Source organism: Fringilla coelebs (genome assembly GCF_963513975.1).
Source record: "Fringilla coelebs genome assembly, chromosome: 9".
Classification (NCBI taxonomy): domain Eukaryota; kingdom Metazoa; phylum Chordata; class Aves; order Passeriformes; family Fringillidae; genus Fringilla; species Fringilla coelebs.
In genome coordinates, this window is record NC_140067.1 from 8508580 (window position 1) to 8528264 (window position 19685).

Here is a 19685-nt window from a genome sequence, read left to right on the forward strand (position 1 = left end):
CGCCGGCCAGGGCGGGACCTGTATGATCATGTTGTAGGAAGTTGCTGCCCGAGCCTGTTGGATAACACTTCGCCCTTAGGATTTCCCAAAACAGGCAGGGTGAGCAGAGATTAGCACTTGGACGAGTGTCCCACCCCACCCTAGGCCCCAGTGGACCATGGCATGATTTCTAGGAACCTGACAGCCTTGAACATCAGACTTAGCTGAACTTTGCACCATAAACCTTGGAAGATGTCCCATTTTCCATCTCTTTACATGGATCTGCCCCAAATACTTGGTCAGTGATGGAGAAGCATCAGTCAGGTCAGATGCGTAAAGATGGAAACTGGGAAAATCTGATTTTGCATTGGTTGAGGCCCTTTTCCTCCAGTTAGACTCAGGATGTGTCTGGGTCCATTCACAAGGGATTTTGCTTTTCTTCCCAGAAAACAGGTGGGTGCTGAGTCTCTGCCTGTGGGGAATCTGAGGCATTGGTGACTTTGCAAAGCCTGTTTGCTCTAAGCTGGTGCATCCCATCTCAGTGTCCCATCTGCAAGGGCCAGAGCTGGGATCTCATCTCCTGGTCCTGGCCACCACTGCTCCCTCTGCATCAATCTCTCTGGGCAGTGAAAGTTCTGAAGCGAGGTAGAGAACAAATGTGTTCTTTGGCTCAGTGCCTCTCTCTGCTTCTTCAGGTCATAAATCCCAGGGTGTATTTTTGGCTTCATGCTAAATGTAATTTCTGGAGAACATTTTCCTCCAGTAAAGATTAACAAGGTCTTTTAACAACTTGGTGATTTGGTAGTGGTGATGACGAGGATCCTGAAAAGAAAACTGCTGCCTGGGGAGCAGAGAGGCTGTGGTGCCATGCTGGCATCCTGCAGGCTCAGGGACAGGTCAGCTTGGGCAGCAATGGGTTTTACTCTCCATTCCCACTCGAACAGATGCATGGTAGAAAAACACCTGGCAGATGTTTAGCAATTTTGTTGCTCCTGTTTTTTGCACTGGTGTTTTATTCAGATGGTGCTGAACCATGAAGCACATTCCCACCTTCCTGATGAGTGAGAACAGCTTGCAGGGTAGCACAGAGATCCAGCTGTGGATGATGCAGGGATGCAGTTGTTGATGAGTTACAGGTCTGGCTTCAGCAGATGAGATGTTTATTTCCCAGCGGCTCAATATTTGCGGAGGACTTGCAGTGTGGGCACTAAAAGAGAACTGATTTCACTGCTGTCAGCCCCTGCAAGTGACATGCTTGATGGGATGTTATCTGCCAGGGTGGCTGCTCATCACCTTGGAACAGCCCAGTCTCTGCATGGAGGAATCTGCAAACATCAACAGCTCCTGAAGCAGAGCAGATGGAGCCAAGGCCAGCAGAAATGTTGACATAAAGAAATGTTTGTTGGTGTGACTTCCCTTGCTGAAATTCCAGGGAAGCCTGGCTGCAGGGCCAGGCACTGCTCAGCCCTATCATTCCTACTTTGCACTAAGAGCAAAGCCTGCTGAGTGCCTCATCCTGAGGGTATCCCAGCACTTCCTACATTACCAAATTAGGAACCCTATTGCAGTGGTTATATATAAATATATATGTATGTATGCATACATGGTTTTGCAAGCGTTATGTTAGCAAACTCCCCAGAAGGCTTTTTTTAGAGGTGTTATCAACAGGATGTGTTTGGATATGTGGAATCCAGGAAGTCCTGGATAAGGGCTTTTCTTTAGAGCCTCACTGTGCCCAGAGTCCCCTGGCCTCCCATGGGATCCATAGGGACTGCTGCGGCACAGGTCATTCCTGAGGGACAGATAAGAGTCATGACATCATGCTGGCTTCACTGGCTGGCATTTTGGAGAGATTGTGCTCTTTTCTGAAGTGGGAAACAAGCTCTTTGTCATGGTTGGAGCCAGTTGCTAGGAGCAGTGGAAGATAAAGCATCCAAGAAACAGCCCCCAGTCATTGCCCAGAAATAAATGAGGGTGACAGGGATGTGGCCCTTAAAATCCCACCCAGCCACATGAGATGGGGAAGGTCTGCAGATACCCTGGTGTTGAAGTCACACTGCATAATGTTGTGTGATGGCTGTGACCCCTTCTGGGGGGCAGAAAGCACCTAAAAACACACAGGTTTTTGTACCTGGGTACAGCAGAACATGGTGGGGCTCACACTGTGCTGTGAGCTGTGTAAGGGTGGCAAAGCTCTGGCTCCAGCCTGTGGGAAAGGCTGTGGTTGTGCACTAATGGCATTCATGCTGGGCTTCCCACCCACAGCAGGGTGTGCATCCATGAGAGGGTTTTGCACGTGCTGGCTGCAGTGCAGAAATCCCTGCCAGGCAGATGCTGCAGGCATTGGGATGATCACTAGGTCCTGCTCCCTCCCAGTGATGACCCTGGGGTGAGCCTTAAGGGGAGCAGAGGGTTTCACTTGAGAGATGTTTAGCTGATTACAAAATAGGACCTGCCTCGGGCTCAGGACTGAGTTTAGAAAACAGAATTTAAATAGCAAGCTTTTGGCTAAAGTTGTCTTTTTAATGATGAATGTTCATCCGAGGTTTGTACCATTCCCTCCTGCTTGTGACTTTGGGTCAGTCACTTCCCTTTTCCATAAATATTTTCCTTCCTTTTTCTTAACTGCTTCTCCATCTCTTCCCATCAGGGGGAGGCTGTTGGAAGACTTTCTCTTCCCTAAGCCTCAGCAAGGCATTTAACACAGGAGACCTTGGTCTCACATTAACACTGCTGCTGATTAACGCAGGTAACAAAATGCAATTTTGCAATTCCAGGCTGCAATTCCAGCCTGTCCAGGACAGCCTTGGGCAGATGGGATTTCCACTGGATTTCAGGGAGGAAAAGGAAAATACAGCCCTCACCTGTGCTGCTACTCTTGGGCAGGAAGGGGTGAGCTCAGCACTTTGCTGAGCCCTGGAGTCCCCCGGAGCATCAGCTGCAGCACTCGAGGGCTGCCCCGCGTGCATTGTGTGCATGCCGGGAGAGTCGGCGGCATCCTGGCAATGTTGTTCTGCTGTGCTGGGCTGCGTTTCCCTTCTTCGGATGTGGGTTTTGTTCTTTTGGACAAACACACCAGGCAGAACAACAAAAATAATCCCCCCATTTCCCATTGATCCTGGCGCTGGGGCTGTGTGAACCAGCAGCCAGCTGCGGTCGCAGCGTGGTCCCCGGGGCCTCGCTTGCCAGCCGCTGCTGCAGGGTCAGGGGTTGTTTGTACTGACAAGTCCTGGGAAAGAGATGCTTCCCCTTTGCCAGGAGAGGAAAAGGCCGCCAGAGTGGGACTGCCTGAACTGGTGAGCTCTGCTGATATCATGGCTCTCACTTTATTGCAGCACTTGATGGTAAAAGCCTGGAAAGAAGAAGTTAGCTGGAGCCCGGTGAGTTCCTGGGGTACTCAGGAGGGTGGAGGGGCTCTGTCTGCCATCAAGCCTTGCCTGGGGCACATGTGGCAGGGCTTACCCTCTCCAGTGCCAGGAGCTGCTGTGTGAGGTGGCAGCAGCTGCTCCAGCTCACCCTGGTGGGTGTGAAGGGGGCAGAAGCTCACTCCAATTCTGTGTCCCCATGTGCTATCAGAGCTGTGGGGTCAGTGGTGCGAACCCCTGCAAGTGTGTCTACGCATGCTGCTGTCTTCATGTGTGACTGAAGTGTGTCTCCTTCTCCTCCCAGAAACCTCCATCCCTGAAGACCCCAGCCCTGGGTTTCATGTTGCTCTGAGCTCTGCCCTCACCCAGGCTGGCCCTGCCCGCAATGGCCCTGTGTCTCAAGCAAGTCTTCAACAAAGACAAAACGTTCCGTCCCCGAAAGAAGTTTGAGCCGGGCACGCAGCGCTTTGAGCTCTACAAGAAAGCCCAGGCCTCCCTCAAGTCCGGGCTGGACCTGAAGGCAGTGGTGCAGCTGCCTCCTGGCGAGAGCATCAATGACTGGATCGCCGTGCACGTGGTGGATTTCTTCAACCGCATCAACCTCATCTACGGCACCATGTCGGAGTACTGCACCGAGAGGAGCTGCCCCATCATGTCCGGCGGGCTCAAGTACGAGTACAGGTGGCAGGATGACAGCAAGTACAAGAAGCCGACCAAGCTGTCGGCCCCACAGTACATGTGCATGCTGATGGACTGGATCGAGATGCTCATTAACAATGAGGATGTCTTCCCCACCAGGATAGGTGAGTGGGCTCTGGTTCCCTGCAGGAAAGCTGGGCTTGTAACCGGTGCAGATTCCCAAGCTGCACCTCAGGGTTGGTGTTGAACTTTGTGATTTGAAGTACTGTGGCATTTCCCTTTCCAGGTGTTTCTCAGCGTTACACCCTTTTGCTCCAAACTGAGTTTGGGATTTCTCATCCTACTACTAGGGGATGTGGAACACAATGTTCTCCTTTTCTGTGCTTGAACTTATTCTGTGTTTGTGAGAAATGAAGGCTGGTAGGTCATTAGCTTCCTTGCCTTTCCTCAAGAGGCTGAGCTGCAGAGCTGGTTAGAGGTCATCACATCCCTGCTTTTCTCCCAGCTAATCAACTCAGTTTCTGGTTTTCCACATAGGTTCATGGTCCCAAGATCCAGCCCTTGCTGCTTTGCTCCTCAGCCCCTTTCCATCTCAGCCCTGATTATACCTCACATTTTGCTAGGTAGCTGAGGCACTGCTTGAGCAGAGACGTCCCCAGGATATGGCCTTGTCACTGCCAAGGCCCAGGGTGCATGATACACCTGTTCAAAAAGAGCTGCTGCAGCAGCTGCCAGAGGTAGCACAGCTTTCAAACTAAGCCCTCTGCTGCTGACCTGCAATGCTCAGCAGCTGCCAAGGCTGATATTAGCTGCTACTTAGCTGCTCTTTGTCATTTGGGGAGATGAGTTCAAAGGCTGGAGCTGATGGGCTTCCAGAGTCTCTGGTCATGCCTTGGAGAGGTTGTTTTTCAGATGGAACGTGAAACTACTTGAGTGTAAAAAAAATGATTTAAGGATCTTGGGGCTGGAAAGGCATAGCTTTGCAATTCTGCTTGACCTTTTTTGTTTGCCAAGCAGACAGAGCTTTATGAAATCAGTGCAGCTTATGGTCAAGATTTTCATTAATGTGCTGGGAAACATTGAGGAAAATGGTCTGTGTGGGATTACTGGCATTACTCACTGTTGTAGCCCCATTTGGCTGTGCTGTGCATGTAGCTGTGTGTCTCTTTAAGGAAAGTCTCTGGCCCTTGGATTCTGAGAGGGGTCATGGGTCTCTGCAAGCAAGAGGTCAGGCAGTGTCTGCAGCCTGGTTGTGCCAAATTATTTTGGCTTTGGGATGGGGTGACTCCTCCAGACCCTGGATCTGGCTTTTCTGGCTTTGCCTGGAGTTAGGGTGGGACAAGTCCCTGAAATGAAGACGAGCAGGCGCTCGCTGCCTTCTTCCCCTCGCTGGTGGTCTGGGGCAGGCAGGGTAGCACAGTGCCTGCTGCTCATGCTGGAGGACAGGCAGGATGCCTTTGGGGTGTGTGGGAGAGGCAGTCCCTGGGACTCCCCAGGACATTCACTGTGCTGTCGAGGCATCTTTCCCTCGTGGGCAGTGGTGTCCATGCCCTCCAGTGAACGGAGGAGGCTGCAAGTGTGGCTGGCTGACAGTCAGTGCAGGATACTCTGAGCCAGCAGTCCCAGCCCTGCTGGGGACAGCCAAGTCCCTGGTCATTCTGGCTGCTCAGACTTGCTGCTGCTGAGGGGTGAGACAGCAGCCACAGGGAGCAGGGTAGGTGTTCCTCTTCCTGAGGTGGCTTGTCCCCAAGGAGAAGATCTGCATGCCATTAAAAGCAGAGGCACATATGTGGATTTACTGTGTTTTGCCTCCAGCCAGAAGGGAGTGTCCTGATCCAATTTCATGCCTTTCAGGATTTGGGATGTGATGCTGCTTGACACTGCTCTAGGAAGTAAAGGTGTACAGGGAGTATTAACACCTCAAAAAGCAGCCAGCCATGGGAGGGACATTACAGCATCCTCTGCTCTCCCACATCTCTCTCTCCCTGAGGTACAAAAGCCAAATACAGTCATGGCCCTGGTGGTTTTCACTTCATTTCTGGCACTTCTCCCTCTGAGTTGTAGCACATGGTGATGTGGGGAGGGATGGCTGGTTTCCATTTCTCCTTTCATTTCAGTTTGGGGGCAGTTCTGGATGACTCTAAATGAACATGGGTCAAATCCATTTTCTTCTCTTCCAAGGCTGTTCCTGGGGTCCCTTTTCCAAGCCCTTTTGTTCTGGGGACCCTTGTGTCCCCTGAATGACTTCAGGCCCTGTGTCAGCATGTCTTGGTGGTTTTGGCCTCCCACAAGTGAAAGGGAACTCAAGCTGAAGTTACACTCTAAAACACATGAAAGGCTGTTGGGGGAGGCATGGGGAGGAGGGAGCTGGTGGCACTTTGTCATCAGGGTGTCCCCAATTATCTGCCTTTCACTGGCCTGCCTTGTTCACTGGTAATTGCTTGGCAGCTCTGGCATTTCAGAAGATGGAGTGTTTGGCTGTAGGGAAATGCACTGGATGACAGAGCAGGCTGGCCAGGATGTGGGGCTCAGGGACAGTGGCCAGGGTGACCAGAGAGAGGTGCTTAACCTCTGTCCTACAGAGCAAGCCCTTGGGAAATGACCCAGGACAAGGGGAATAAGGCACTGAGAGGACACAGAGGAGATGTGAGCTGTTTTAAGGAGGGGAAAGGAGCTTGATGAGGTGATGAGGGGAAATTATTAATGTCATGCTTTGGAGCTGTGGTGAGACTCTTGGATGTTAGCAGCAGAAATGGGATTTAGCTTGAAGGTTTGTTTCTCTCCTGCTTGTGCTGGAGAGGTTCCTGGGCACAGCTGCCCACTGTCTCAGAGGGTGTTTCATGAGCTGTGTGCTCAGCTCTCCCTCCTGGCCCCTCTTTGCCATGTGCAGTAAAGCTGTCCCAGCAGAAAGATTTCCCTGGCTAAGGCCACCTGACCGCAGACAAAACAGACTTTTTTTGTTTTAAATTTGTTTTTCTTAGAAGCAGCAAGTGTTCCCCAGACTCACAAACATTGCTGGAGGCTAACCTCAGCATCCTCCTGCATCCAAGAGCTACACAGCCTGAAGCAGCACATGATTCAACAGGGCTTGCTGGTAGGCTCCTGATAGTTGAGAGGTATCTCATGGGTCAGAGGGGGGAAATCTTTCACCCCAGGGTGAGAGGCTCAGCTAGAAATGGGCAGAGATGGTTCACTGACTTGTGGGCTCACAGGGTCCTTAGGCATCACAGGGGACACCTTGGCTGGGGTAAATGGTCACAGCTGCAGCCACCAGAGCAGAGCTGGGCTGATTTGCACATTAAAGCATCTGCTCCTCCAGCACAAGTCAGAGGTGGGAGGGGAGCAGGGTGACAAACCCCTTTAGTTTAGCCAAGCTGTGGTATACAGAGCTCTTGCCAGCTCTGCAGTGAGGCCAGAGGGACAGCTGGCATCCAACATGGCAGGAAGGGAGCCCGACACCAGCAGACAGTTTGTGACCTGGCAGAGCTAACCAGGACTGCAGCCCTTGGATGGCACCAGCAAAAAATCCCTGTGGTGGAGATTATTACAGGTTTTGGGGGGCTGCCAAGCCCCCTGCATTCCACAGCAAGGGTTGGGAGAGATACTCTGTCTTCCCCATGCCCAGGGAAATCTACCTGCAGGGCTCCATCCTGCTGTCTAATCCTTTCTCTGGAGTGGGAACCTGTTTGTCAGCCTGTTAAGATGAGACAAATCCCTGCATGGCATGAGCTTTGCCTACCTGATGGCTATAAATCTGCAGAAGCAGCAGCTTTCCCAGACAACCCATATCATTTGGTGTGTGCTAGCGCTTTGTTTCCACTATTCCAACCAACATAGCTGTCCTGAAAAATACATTTAAATGGAGAGTAAGCATTTTTCCCATGCAGGGAGAAGAATAAATGATTCTACAGGTGTACTTTCACCAGCTGGTAAAACGATATCAGTAGATTTATTCAGTGAGTGGACATCCATGAACAAATAACCACCTGGAAAATATGCTCTCCTCCCAGTAATCATTCTGCCCTGTGGTGCCTGGTCTCAGGGAGCTGCTGCTGGGCAGTGCCGTGCTGAGGAAGAAGGATGGCTGGGTGGGGTCTCCAGGCTCCAGGCTGTGTCTGCACTGGTCAGCCCAGCATCAGGCTGCTGCTTGCAGGAGGTCAGGTGTGCTCCACCAGCACCATCGTGGCTGCTGAGGCCTCGCTGCTGGTGGATGAGTGCAGACACAGGGTTTGGAGCAGCCCCAGCGCCGGAAACACCCCGCGCTCCCCGCCAGATTTGCCTGTGGCTGACAGAGCACCGGCCACGGGAGGTTTTATAACAGTTCTTGGAAAGCTTTTCAAAACTCAAGCCTGTCATTCAAGCATAGTCCCAGAACAATTATAAAAACCAGAGAAAACCTGGTGCGAAATTATCCGATACTTTCTTGCCATAACAACAGGAGAAAAATGTTCAGAATTCAGCTAATTATTGGTGTTCTCTCAGCTGGCTCTTTTTTACATGATTTGTTGAGGTTTTTTCCCCCTGCTTTTTTTCTTCCAAAATTAATACCACACCAGCTTGCAGCTGCCATCATGCCATTAGTTTTAAACAGGGCTTTAAACACTTATTTTTAGGAAAAATGAATCACTGAACACCACGGTGGCCAAAATGAAATTGAGAAATAACAACAACAATTCATCACAAAGTTCACTGAATTACTGCATTTGCAGAGAAAAAAAAATATAATTGCCAAGAAGCAAAATAGCTTCCCAGTACTGATTCATCGTGAAAAAATTAAATTGGCTGGTGCATAAGCGCTGGGGATAGAAGATGGCAGGAAAGATCCAGGACCCTTTGGCAGTCCCTTACTCTAAGCACAGCCACTTTGTTACCTCTCATTTTCATTTCCTTTTACACATGCTTTCCTTATGTTTTGAAGCAATCAGCACAGAGTGGGGAAAACAGATTCCTTGGAGCTTTAAATCATATCTTGGGATTTTCAAGCAAAACGTCCAAGACAAACTAAAGGTGCCAATTCATTTCAGGGCTGTGAGTCACTCTGCTTGGAGTGAAATTATACCTGCTGTACTTACAGCTTTTGCCTCGGCTTGGAGCAGAAATTCTTCCTAATATCTAAACTAAACATCATGCAAGAACAGTCAGAGGGTGGCTGCTGCCTGCCAGACTGTGGGCTGCTGCTGCTTTCTCCAAGGTTGCTGGATGGTGAGTGCCAGGGAACTAAATGTAAAGGTAGTTTCAGTGCTTTTAAATCAGCCCAGGTGGGTTTTGTGATGTTCTGCTGTCCCCCTGGGGCAGTTAGACCACCATCAGTGGGGTAAACTAGGATGGTATTTTTGGGTCCTTGCAGGTGTGCAGGGCTGGGAAGGGTGAAGCATACCCAAGCAGTGTCACCCTGTTGGGGTGGTTTGTCAAACCTGGAGGTCCATCCTGACTTTCCCCTGGTCTGCTGTATTTCTGCTAAGAGGACATCCCAGCCATGCAGGGCCTGTCCCACTGGACTCATCTCTTTGTCTCATCCATCTGCTGCTGTCCCTGGTTTGTGCCATGATGTGCCGCCTTCGAGACGGAGCAAGTCCCCTAAGCAAGGGCCACCAGCGCCCCACTCCCAAATGCCATTAATGGGTGCATTGGCCACTGGTTGGTCTCTCTGTGCTGGCTGTGAGGCTGATCAGCCTGGCCCAGCTGGCAGGGAGGTGGGAGCCCTGGGGGGAGCAGCTGCCCCCTCCACATGTGGAGAAGGGGCCCCATCGTTCCGCAGCCGCTGTTGCAGTGACCCCTCCCAGGAGCCGGAACAGCCCTGGTGGGAACGGCAGCGATCCCAGCGTAAGGCTGAGCACCTGCAAGGGCAGGAGGGGCAGGTGTGGCTGCAGATCCCTGTGCCATGGCCGTCCCCTGGCTGGGACGTGCTGGCTGCAGAGTGTGCCCAGCTGCAGGGAGGAGGCACAGCCTGCCCTGGCTGTGTCCCCTCCCTTGCTGGAGAGGATGTCACATGTGTTGTCTGCTGGACATCCGCTGCACCATCAGCGCTGACCCAGGGCAAGCCGCATTTATGGCAGATCCTTCTGCTGCTCTCAGATGCAGCCATTACTGCAGAGCCTCTTCTTTCAGCTCTGGCTGAGGGGATGGGGTGTTTCTCCAGCTCCCCACCAGCATGTCCAGTGCCTGCTGGGGATACTGTGGGTTCCTTTCGAAGTCACTGGAGTTCAGCAGCGAGGCATCACTGCTGGCAGAGGCAATCTGCATGTCAGATATCCGCCCTGCTTCCTTCCCGAGGGGAAGTGCTTTGATCAGCTGGCACGGAGCCCTGTGCCAGATGCAGGGTCCAGTCAAGCATCTCTGGCCTGTATCGAGGGTCCTGGCACAGGAGACAGACCTGGCTGCAGCACGGGGACAGGAAGCAGGACCCTGTTGTGCCTCCCTCGGCAGGTGTGCAAGCGAGGGTGTTGAGGGGACAAAGAGTCAGAGTCGGACCCAAGCCATCCCAAAGGACCGTCCATAGTGAGGGGGATGTCCTGGCATGGGATCTGCAGAAATCCATTGGTGACAGGCAGCCACCGCTACAGCCTGGCCGTGCCTGGAGGGGATGGCCGCACACTGACACCTGGTGATGGACACAAAGAAGGGCAGCTCAGCCTCAGCTCCGGAGGGCTTCCGATGCTCCTGGTTCATGTGAAACACAGTGGTTGAGTAGTCCAGAAATGAGCTTGGAGGTCCTAGCAGCCTGATGCTATCTTTCCATATATCATTAGGTTTAGGAGTTCAACCACTCCCATAGTTGCTGATGAGCATGAGATTTTAATTAGCTAACCTTTAAAGATTCTTTGTAACTCAAACTATTCTTTGATTCTGCGATTTAAGCTAAATCTCTGTTCCCTGCTACAAAAGCCTCTTCTGGACAAGCTGGAATGTAGCTGGAGGTGTCTCTTTTCTAAGTCTCTCAGCTGCCAGCATGACCATGAGGACTTGCTGGTGACAGAGGTATGAGACAAGACAATTCCTGGTTAACCTCAGGACAAAAGCTGTGGAAAGCCACTTGTCACCATCTGCCATGTCTGGCGGTGGCCCATCTGACAGCAGGATCTGCACCATAGGTACTGTCAGCCCTGGGAGCCTCAGATCTGTTTGATCTGCTGTTCACTCTCTGAGCTTATTTCCTTCTCAGTTCAGGGCTGGGTTAAGGGTTGCTGCTTTCCTTCACTATCACTCTTTGCAGTTTGGCAATAAATTCCCAGTGATGGTCAGCTCGGATTTCTCCCTCACTGCCTGCTTTGACTGGGGAGGTAGTTGGTGACAGGGACAGGTGACAAACTGAAGGCAGCAAATGCCTTCCTGCCTGCTTCTGGGCACTTGCTAAGATCCCAGCTGCTTGTGGTCCCAGGGAGGTGACAGGCTGTCCAGGACAGTGTGTATTCCCCAGCCACTGCCCAGAAATGTGCATTCACCAGAAATTATTTGCTGTGATGAGCTTTATTTAAAAAAAAAAAGTTTATTAACCAGTTCTTCAAAGCTGGTCTGCAGGGGCCACCCTAATGGCATGTCTGAGTCCCCAGCTTTTGTTTGCTCAGCAAATCCTCACTCAGGGCAGAAAGCTCAAATGGAGCCATTGACAAAGCACTGTGTCCCTTCTGCCTGCAGGGGAGCCTGGAGAGCTCTCTGATCCCTGCCTGTGTCAGACCAGCAGGCAAGGAGAGCTCTGTAGCCAAGGGTGCTGGGCAGAAGCAGATCTGCAGTCTCATCTCTAAGGTGTTGGCATAGGGACAGCCTGGTTGTACTTTGCCAGATGTGAGCACCTTTCCTGAAAAGTCCTGATGGGATCTGTCAGAGCTGGTGGTGAAACAGGTCATGCTGAGGTCCGTGCTGCAGGAGCAGCCCTGGGGCTGCAGTGTGCTTGTGGTTATGCAGATTAGTGGCCACAAATCAGTCTCAAAACCACCTCTGTGTGATGCTGAGCCAAGATCTGTGTCCTTCTCCAAGGGGTGGCTGAGACATCCAGATGTGGCATAAGCACAGATGCTTCAGCCCTGCCCTCTGCTCCAACTCTGTGCATGCAGGAAAGGGAGAGTGGGCTGTACTCAGGGTGACTCTGCTTTAGACCAAAAATAATATTCTTATATGAGTTCCAAACCTGAAATCTGCTCAACCTTGGTGATTGAAAACAGGCTCCACACGTGAAGGAAGGACAGAACCTTTGCGTTTGCCACCCACAGAGGAGAGAAGCACAGCACTGCTGCTGGGAAACAAAACTGCCAGGAGCCTTTGGGAAAAAAAAAAAATTTTAATTGCCTAGCAAGGCTGGTGAGAAAGATTCAAAGATAAAATTACCATTTTTAATTCTTTAGCTAAGAGATTTGTTGATGCTTTCCTGTGCACAAAATATGTGAGCTGGCCATGGTTGAGCAGGGTTTGTTTGGAAGGATTTTCAAGAGGTTATGTGCTGCATTAATAAGAAGCTAAGGGAGGAGGCTGGTATAACCGTGGGAAGGGAGGTTTTTATTTTGTTCTTTGTGTATTTGCATTGAATTGCTCTGGGGAGAGGAAGAAGCCTCAGGAAAACAAATATCAGTTGTTTCATTCTCCTTCTCACAAAAAAAAAAAGCAAACCAAAAAAAGTTTAGTGTTTCAAAGCCATGTTTCCTTTAGAGATTTACCCCAAGGCTGCTGGGACTGATGGTATCACACCCTGAGATTTTCATTGTGATAGCAGTGTATTTTGAAAAAGATGGAAATATCCCACCCTGAGTCCCTGTGCGGGACAAAGCTGAAAGAATAGCGCCAGATGTGGTGGGTCCTATTCTATAAGGATATCTCAGGATTATATAGGCACAATGAAATTAAAACCCCAACATCATTTAGATGAGCTGTTTTCTTCCTGATTTAATGAGATATTTTATTGAAATAAGGATCAGGAAAAAGGTAGAAATTCCACCCATTTCTGCTGATGTATCAGAAGCGATGTCTGAGGGTGCGAGGAGGAAGGAAAACAGTACGAGCCATGCTTTTGGGTTGAGAGGAAGGTATCTTTTCTGGTGGCAGGTGGTTTGGCTTTGTTCATGGACCTGGGTAAATACAATTTGACTTACATCATGCCTGCACAGGCTTGTAGGGGAAAGGCAGGGAGACGGGGCAGAAGGATCTTCTGCCAGATTGCTCTGGATTGAGCCAGATGTGGAGAGTTGCAGCCTCCTCAAAAAAACCCACTCTTTTTTCTCTTCTACAGCAACTCTCCAAATACTGAGCCCATGCCTGTGTGAAGTTGCTAGTTGGGCAATGAGGGAATACATGGGAAGAGCTCAATAGCACACTGGCCCAGTGTATTACCCAAGGGTGTCCTTCCTTGTCATCTATGACTGCCTGTCAGACATGAAAGAGACATTTAAAAGCTGGTGTGTTTTTTTTTTAATGTTCAAATGGCTTCCAATTTGCTTCTGCTTTGCAGGTGTTCCCTTCCCTAAGCAGTTCCAGCAAGTTTGCACCAAGATCCTCACCCGCCTTTTCCGTGTCTTTGTCCATGTCTACATCCACCACTTTGACAGCATCATCAACATGGGTGCTGAGGCTCACGTCAACACCTGCTACAAGCACTTTTACTATTTCATCAGGGAGTTCAGCCTCATTGACCACAGGGAGCTGGAGCCTTTGGTAAGAATGGCCCTGGGATGGGGAGGTGGAGGGTGAGTGGTGTGGGCTGGACACAGCACTGGTAGGTTTGGGTTGGGGCTCCGAGCAGTGCTGACGCTCTCTGGACTCCTTTGGCCACCCTACCTCAGACACACAGTCATGTTTTCTGTCCTGGGACCATCAGCCTTGGTGCTCTGAGAGAGAAATTCCCAGCAGCACCAAGGAAACATTGATCCTTTCTTAACCTTTGCCTCTGTTCTCATATCTGTGAATTGAACTTCAGTACCCTTAGGACCACCACAGAGTTCTGTCCCCATAGTGACTTGGTAGCTCTAATGCAATTTGCACACCAAACTGTTTCCAGCCAGTTGTGCCCATGTGGCTTTCAGGAGTCAGATTTGAGCCAAAGTCTCTTCTCCATAGTTTTTCTTTTAGCATTCCCTGCTTGACATCCTAGTGTGAATTACACTGAGGCTGCAGGAAAGGCAAGCCCAGGTAGGACACACAGCTTCAGACAACAGCTGTCAAGGCCATGCTGAAGAGGCCTCACCAGATCTCCATTTCCCTACAGCCTCCCTTGGGAAGCAATTAGTCAGGCAGAAGGTGAGAGCCCTTGACAACAGCAGGATTTGTGGGAAGCAGAGGCCAGACAACCCAGGGCTCATAAAGCAGAAAATGCACATAGTGGGGTTTTGTAAGAGAAGCAATTTTGTTGCAGACAAGGATGAGTGTAGCCTGATCTGGGGAGGACATGTCGCAAGAAAGAATTAATAGGAAACCCAGTAGTTTGCATGCTGTGATAAGGACTGGGTTGCAGAAAAGGCCATATCCAGCAGCAGAGAGTCAGGGAAGACCAAGAGGATATAATCCAAGGAAGAGCTGAGAAGAGCCCCAGCTGCTTGCTTAAGATCTGAAGGTGGGGGAGATGCCCCTGCCCCTAAGTGCTAAGAACTTTGCTCCTCTGCTTTCATTTGTCTCAGTCAAGTTTCTGCCTATCTGCTCTAATTATGATTTAGGGGGATGGAGAGGTAATGATCTAATTAGGGGAGACTTGAATGACAACAGTATCAACTTCAATTATTTTGTAGAAATCAGTTGTAACCCATATTATCACAATGGCCCTCAGCTCCAGAAAATGGCAGCTCAGCATCAGCCTGTCCTCTGTCAGAGTTCCTCATGACAAAGCTCTTCAGCCTTGCTATACAGTCCACAGTAGTGTCATCCCCTTGCACTGCTGCTTGCTAATGTAAATAATTAACACCTGGCAGCCAAAGCAGAGGCTGACTTTGCTAAATAGGCTTTCAATGCCAGTGACTCACATGCAACATGAGATGACTGATGGGTCTCCATAAATCTCAGGTGAACAGATTCTTTCCCTGTGATGCAACCACTGTCAAACTACAAGGAAATGAGACACATTTGCCCCTGGTCTATCTGTGTCTCATTGCCTGCCATCCAAGCCTCAAACAGAGCCAACCACAGGGTTGAGAGGAAGGACCAGGGAGGAGGAAGGGCCTCCTTCCCTCAGGCACTGAGCTGCTTTAGGTGTGTATGAGAATGTCCTGCAACCAGGCTGCCTCATCAGCCCAGACAGCTGTCCTTACCTTGCATTCAGTTAGTCCCCATGAATCCCATGACAGACTTCTAAGCTTTCCCCTGGCTGAATCTCCCTTTGCTGCTTCAATTTCCCTTTTGTCAAGCTTCTGTGGGATGTGATTTCTGAGCTGCAAATCTTGGGAACTGAGAATGAGATCCTTTGTATGGCAGAACTAGCAAAAGGCAGTGATTCACTCCCTCAGTAAACCAAGGAAGATGGGGCCAGAGAGAAGCCATGCACCTGCTTCTTTGATGAGGGCAGTTCATGATGCTGGGCTGCAGGACTGGCAGGGTCCACTGGTTATGCACTAAAGCAGAGCTGTGGGGATTTCCTGGGTGTGAGGAAAGCCTTGGACATTTGGGGCTGGTCTGAGGAGCTCACTGGTGACTTATCAGCACACTGGTCACTGCAGTCCTCCCTGTTCATGGCTGTTTTTGTGCCTGGTGTTGTGCTAGTGGGGTGGGTGCAATGCTGTTGCAAGAGGACGTGCACAATCCTCTCACCCTCTTCTTTTCCTTCCAAGATGTTTGCAAATATTTCCTCTTTGCAATGTGGTTTTGTGGCACAGCACCAACTTTTTCATTTGATGGCCAGGTTCTGCACTCAAGTGATTTTGTATGTTACTCCTACAGGAAGATCCTCTCTTTGCCACTGTCCCTGAGGGATCTGAAAAACAAAGTTCTCAGCACTGAAAATCAGAGTTTGCTGCTTCTGTCTCCCTTGGATATATAACTAAAGAGCCTTTCGTGGGGTTACTCAAGGGTCATCGTCCTTTCTTAGTTCCCCTTTTTTCAGAGTTGCATTCTTCCTTCTCCATGGATCAGTCCTACTTCCAATCTATTTTGGGAGTACCTTTTAATGTGCAAACCTTCCTCTGGGGTGCACAAGGGGACCTGTGAGCACACAGATTCACAAGCCACGAACCTGATGAGCCAAAATCATGCTTTTCTCACTACAGGATTTACAAGATGCTAGTTGAGCTTTTCAGGGCAAGGACAAATGCAGTCTTCCACCAGCTGAAAGCTGGATACCTTCCCAGTGTGGCTGGCATGATGCCATTCTGGCTAAAGAAAAGTCTGTAATCCTAAACAGAGCTGGAGGTTTCCTGTGGCCCTGTTATTAGCACTCATTTGCATTGCAGTGTGACTGTGGGATCCCTTGCTGAAACCACAGGTCCTCTGGGACAGCTGTGGTCAGCTCCTGGAGTGACAGCAGGGAGCTGCTCCGTGTCCCATCTCCTAAGGCTGCAAAGAGCGCTCTGAAAGTGTCATCACCTTGTCTGGCTGCTCTGCAACTGAGCAGAGGAGCAGTACCTTCATCTTTCAATATCTCAGCCAAAGCTCTTTCCTTGGACTGCTCTCAAGGCTTGGGCACAGCCAAAATAACCTTGTGCCACAGAGACAGAGGAGAGTGTCAGGATGGAGCTGCTGAGGCAGCTGAGTTCCCAGGAGGGCTGTCGTGGGAAACAGAAGAAGGCTCCCCAGGACTCCCACGGTTGCTTCCCTGGGTTGGTTTTGGACACCTCCCAAACTGCCTGACACGTCACACTACTCCAAGCTGTCTTTTGCACTTACTGTTTCTTTCTTTTCTCTCCCCCTTCAATGCAGAAAGAAATGACAGAACGAATTTGCCACTGAAATCTTCTGGCAGACCAACTCAGCTGGCTCACTCAGAGTCTGATGGGACCAGACACCCAGGTGGGAGACCTCTTCCCTAGGACTTGCTCTGGGCATTCCAGCTCACTGACCTATGAACACTTCAGAAGTGCCTCTTCAGGCCAGGGCTGAATCCTAAGTTTTCCAAGAACCTCTGGACAGATTTTTCTTCTTTTAATAGATACCAATCTCTGTTGTATGGTTCCTGTTTTGGAAAGCTACTGACTCACTGAAGAATGAGGCAAGTCTGGTTTACTTTTGCACACTCTGATTTCTAAGACTCAATCTGACATCAAATTTTCAGCGACCTTCCCTCTTGTTTTGTCCTCAGCTATATTGATCTCCAGATATTTCCTTATCAATTCCTGTCCTGTGAGCAGGTGTGACCTTGGCTACCAGTTGTGACCTTTCCCACAGGCAGTGGGTTTGTGGTTACACCTGAGATCAGCCCTGCAAAGCTGGTGGCATTTCATCCCACTGCCTTCACGTGGTTAGTTGTTGATGTGCTGTTTTTAACCATGAGCTGTGAATGTCTCCTTCTGCCCTAATTCATGCTTTACCAAAGGGACCATTTTTCCCTTCAAGGGATTTTTCACATTTGGAAGAGGGGACTTGATGATGTTCTAAGATGCATCTAATACTGCTTGGAGTAATGGCAAGTTGCCCCATGACCAAGGAGGTGAACTAGGCCACAATTTAGTGTGATCAGCACACACTACCTGAGAATGTCTCAAAAACTGGTGAAAAGGGACTCTTGCCAGAAAACAACATTTTCAACATGTCAGCATTTCCTGAGGTGTTGTCTTGGCTCAAGATGGGCAAATGCTGGTTGTAGAAACTGCTGATTTTCCATAACCCAACCTTACAGCAGGTGAAGGACTCATAAGAGATATCTCCTCTCCTCTGTTCTCAAGGTCCCCTTCCAACCCAATATTCTGTGATTCTTAAACCTTTTTGACCATCTGCAAGCATACTATTGCTTTCTGGTCTGTGCCATTACTCCCCTGAAAGGTATCTTGTCTCAAAATTTCCTTCCCTTCTGCTTGCCGTGTCTGATAATTAGTGTTGTGTTTCCTGTGCCATTTTCATTTTGACAAAAATATTTCTATTTTTCCTTTTTTATTGTTTTGGGGGAGTGAAAATCAATTCGTCTGAGCCACAGAATTATGTTTGTGTTCCCTGTTCTTTTTCTGGGAAAGTTTTTTATATCTGACACAGATAATATTTATAGTCTGGGATTTGCCCAATTTTGGGGTAGGGAGGGGATGTGGCTAGAAAATGTAAATATTTAGGCCAACATTAAAGTGCACAAGTGAATTTTTAGTGCTCAAAGCACTTATTTTGTTGTGAAAATATTTTTTAATCTTGTGTACCAGATGTATATTTTTACATAGTAATAAAACAGAGCAAAATGGACACAAAACCACCTGATGCATCATTCCAACATTCTCTGTGTAAAATAATCAAAGTCCAAACATATTTGTTCTGTTACTAATTAAAGAAACATTAATAAGCCTGCTGTACTTCATTCTTCCCTGATCCATCTGTATTAAACAGGCCTAATGAACAAGGATCACTTGCACAGTGGTTTTTCCCTGAGAGCTGCAGCACTGATGGATCTCAATGCCACGCTGAGACCTCAGCTTGCCTCTCAGAGAGTGGCTTAACAGAGGCCAGTGCTGCTGGCCAGCATCCTCCCCCTGCAGGCTTGGCACCAGAATTCCCCTGAAGGCATTTTCCCAGCAATTCATGGTGGTGAGCTTTACTCATTACTTTTTGCAAAGCTGTGTAGGTCCTGGAAGCTGTGCTCCTGCCTCTTCACACAAATCAGAGCTGCAGGCACAAATTGTTTGTGTGGCATGAGTTGACAACAGCTCTGTCAGGAAGCTTCTGCTTTCCTGAAGAGTGATGCCTGCCTGGACTCAATGCACAGCACCTTCTGGGAGCTGGGAAGTTTGGGAATTATGGGTCTAAGTAGGGTCTAAGGCATGAACTGATAGCAGCCTATAGCTACTTTCAGCTGAGGCACAAGGGTGGCAAAGTCAAGCTCTTCTCAGTAGTGGAATATTGTGAGACAGTGACTAACAGCAACAATTTGCAGCTTGGGAGGTTCAAAGTAGACAGTGGAAAACAAATTCCAAGGGAATGATGCAGTCAGCAAATAGGTACCCAGAGAGAAATGGTTAACCTTCCTTGGTTAGACAGGACTTGGTGTAAACAATTTCCATAAATAAATGAAGCACAGAAGCCTGCTTTTATTTTTGTCCTCCCCATAATCCTGAGGCAATGAGTTCCACCAAGTAATTTATTCACTATGAATTGCAAACGGGAAGTGTGCTTCAAACCCATGCCTGAGGAGTTAAACCTTGCTGCTTTGGGAGTGCTTCCTGTTTATCTCCTCCACATCATGGAGCTCCTATAGATTCCTGGGGAACAGAACACACTATTTTTGAAAGATCAACTCACAGCCTCATCTCAAGCACTAATTTACAAAGAATTTCAAAGGTCTTGTTGTAGTTTTTTTTTTTTTTTCATTTCTCTCCCTTTTTAATCTGGTTTACTCAAGGAAATAAAGCTCATGATTATGCCGTGACAACGGTCTTCAGTAATTCTGGAAGCAGTTTAGAAAGGAGACGGGGAGATCATTCACTGCCAGAAAGATCTTTTTGTTTCTCCCCAAGACACTGAACTATTCCCCAGCTCCTCATCCATCTGAGTGCCTCCCAGCCTGAAGACTTTAAGGCCTGAGATATTTATGAAGCAGATAGTGCTGAGATAAGTATCAGAGTCAAACTGCTCCTTTCATGAGTCTCAAGTGTGCCTGTGAAGCTC

At 49.3% G+C, this 19685-nt stretch overlaps 1 protein-coding gene across 2 annotated transcripts; it reads left to right on the forward strand.

Annotated features, from left to right (window-relative positions):
* Positions 1–3729: 3729 nt before the first annotated feature.
* On the forward strand, positions 3730–17922 carry MOB3C (MOB kinase activator 3C; the record flags this gene model as incomplete). Of its 2 annotated transcripts, XR_014616381.1 has the most annotated exons (4): positions 3730–4147; positions 13420–13622; positions 16806–16895; positions 17035–17922. XR_014616381.1 is itself a non-coding variant. In XM_084211359.1 (3 exons), the coding sequence occupies 3 exons, from the start codon at positions 3730–3732 to the stop codon at positions 16833–16835; spliced, it is 651 nt and encodes a 216-aa protein (XP_084067485.1). In that variant the 3' UTR covers positions 16836–17922. The 2 variants fall into 2 exon arrangements, 1 of the variants encoding a protein (XP_084067485.1); XM_084211359.1 differs by having other exon boundaries at positions 16806–17922.
* Positions 17923–19685: the final 1763 nt, after the last annotated feature.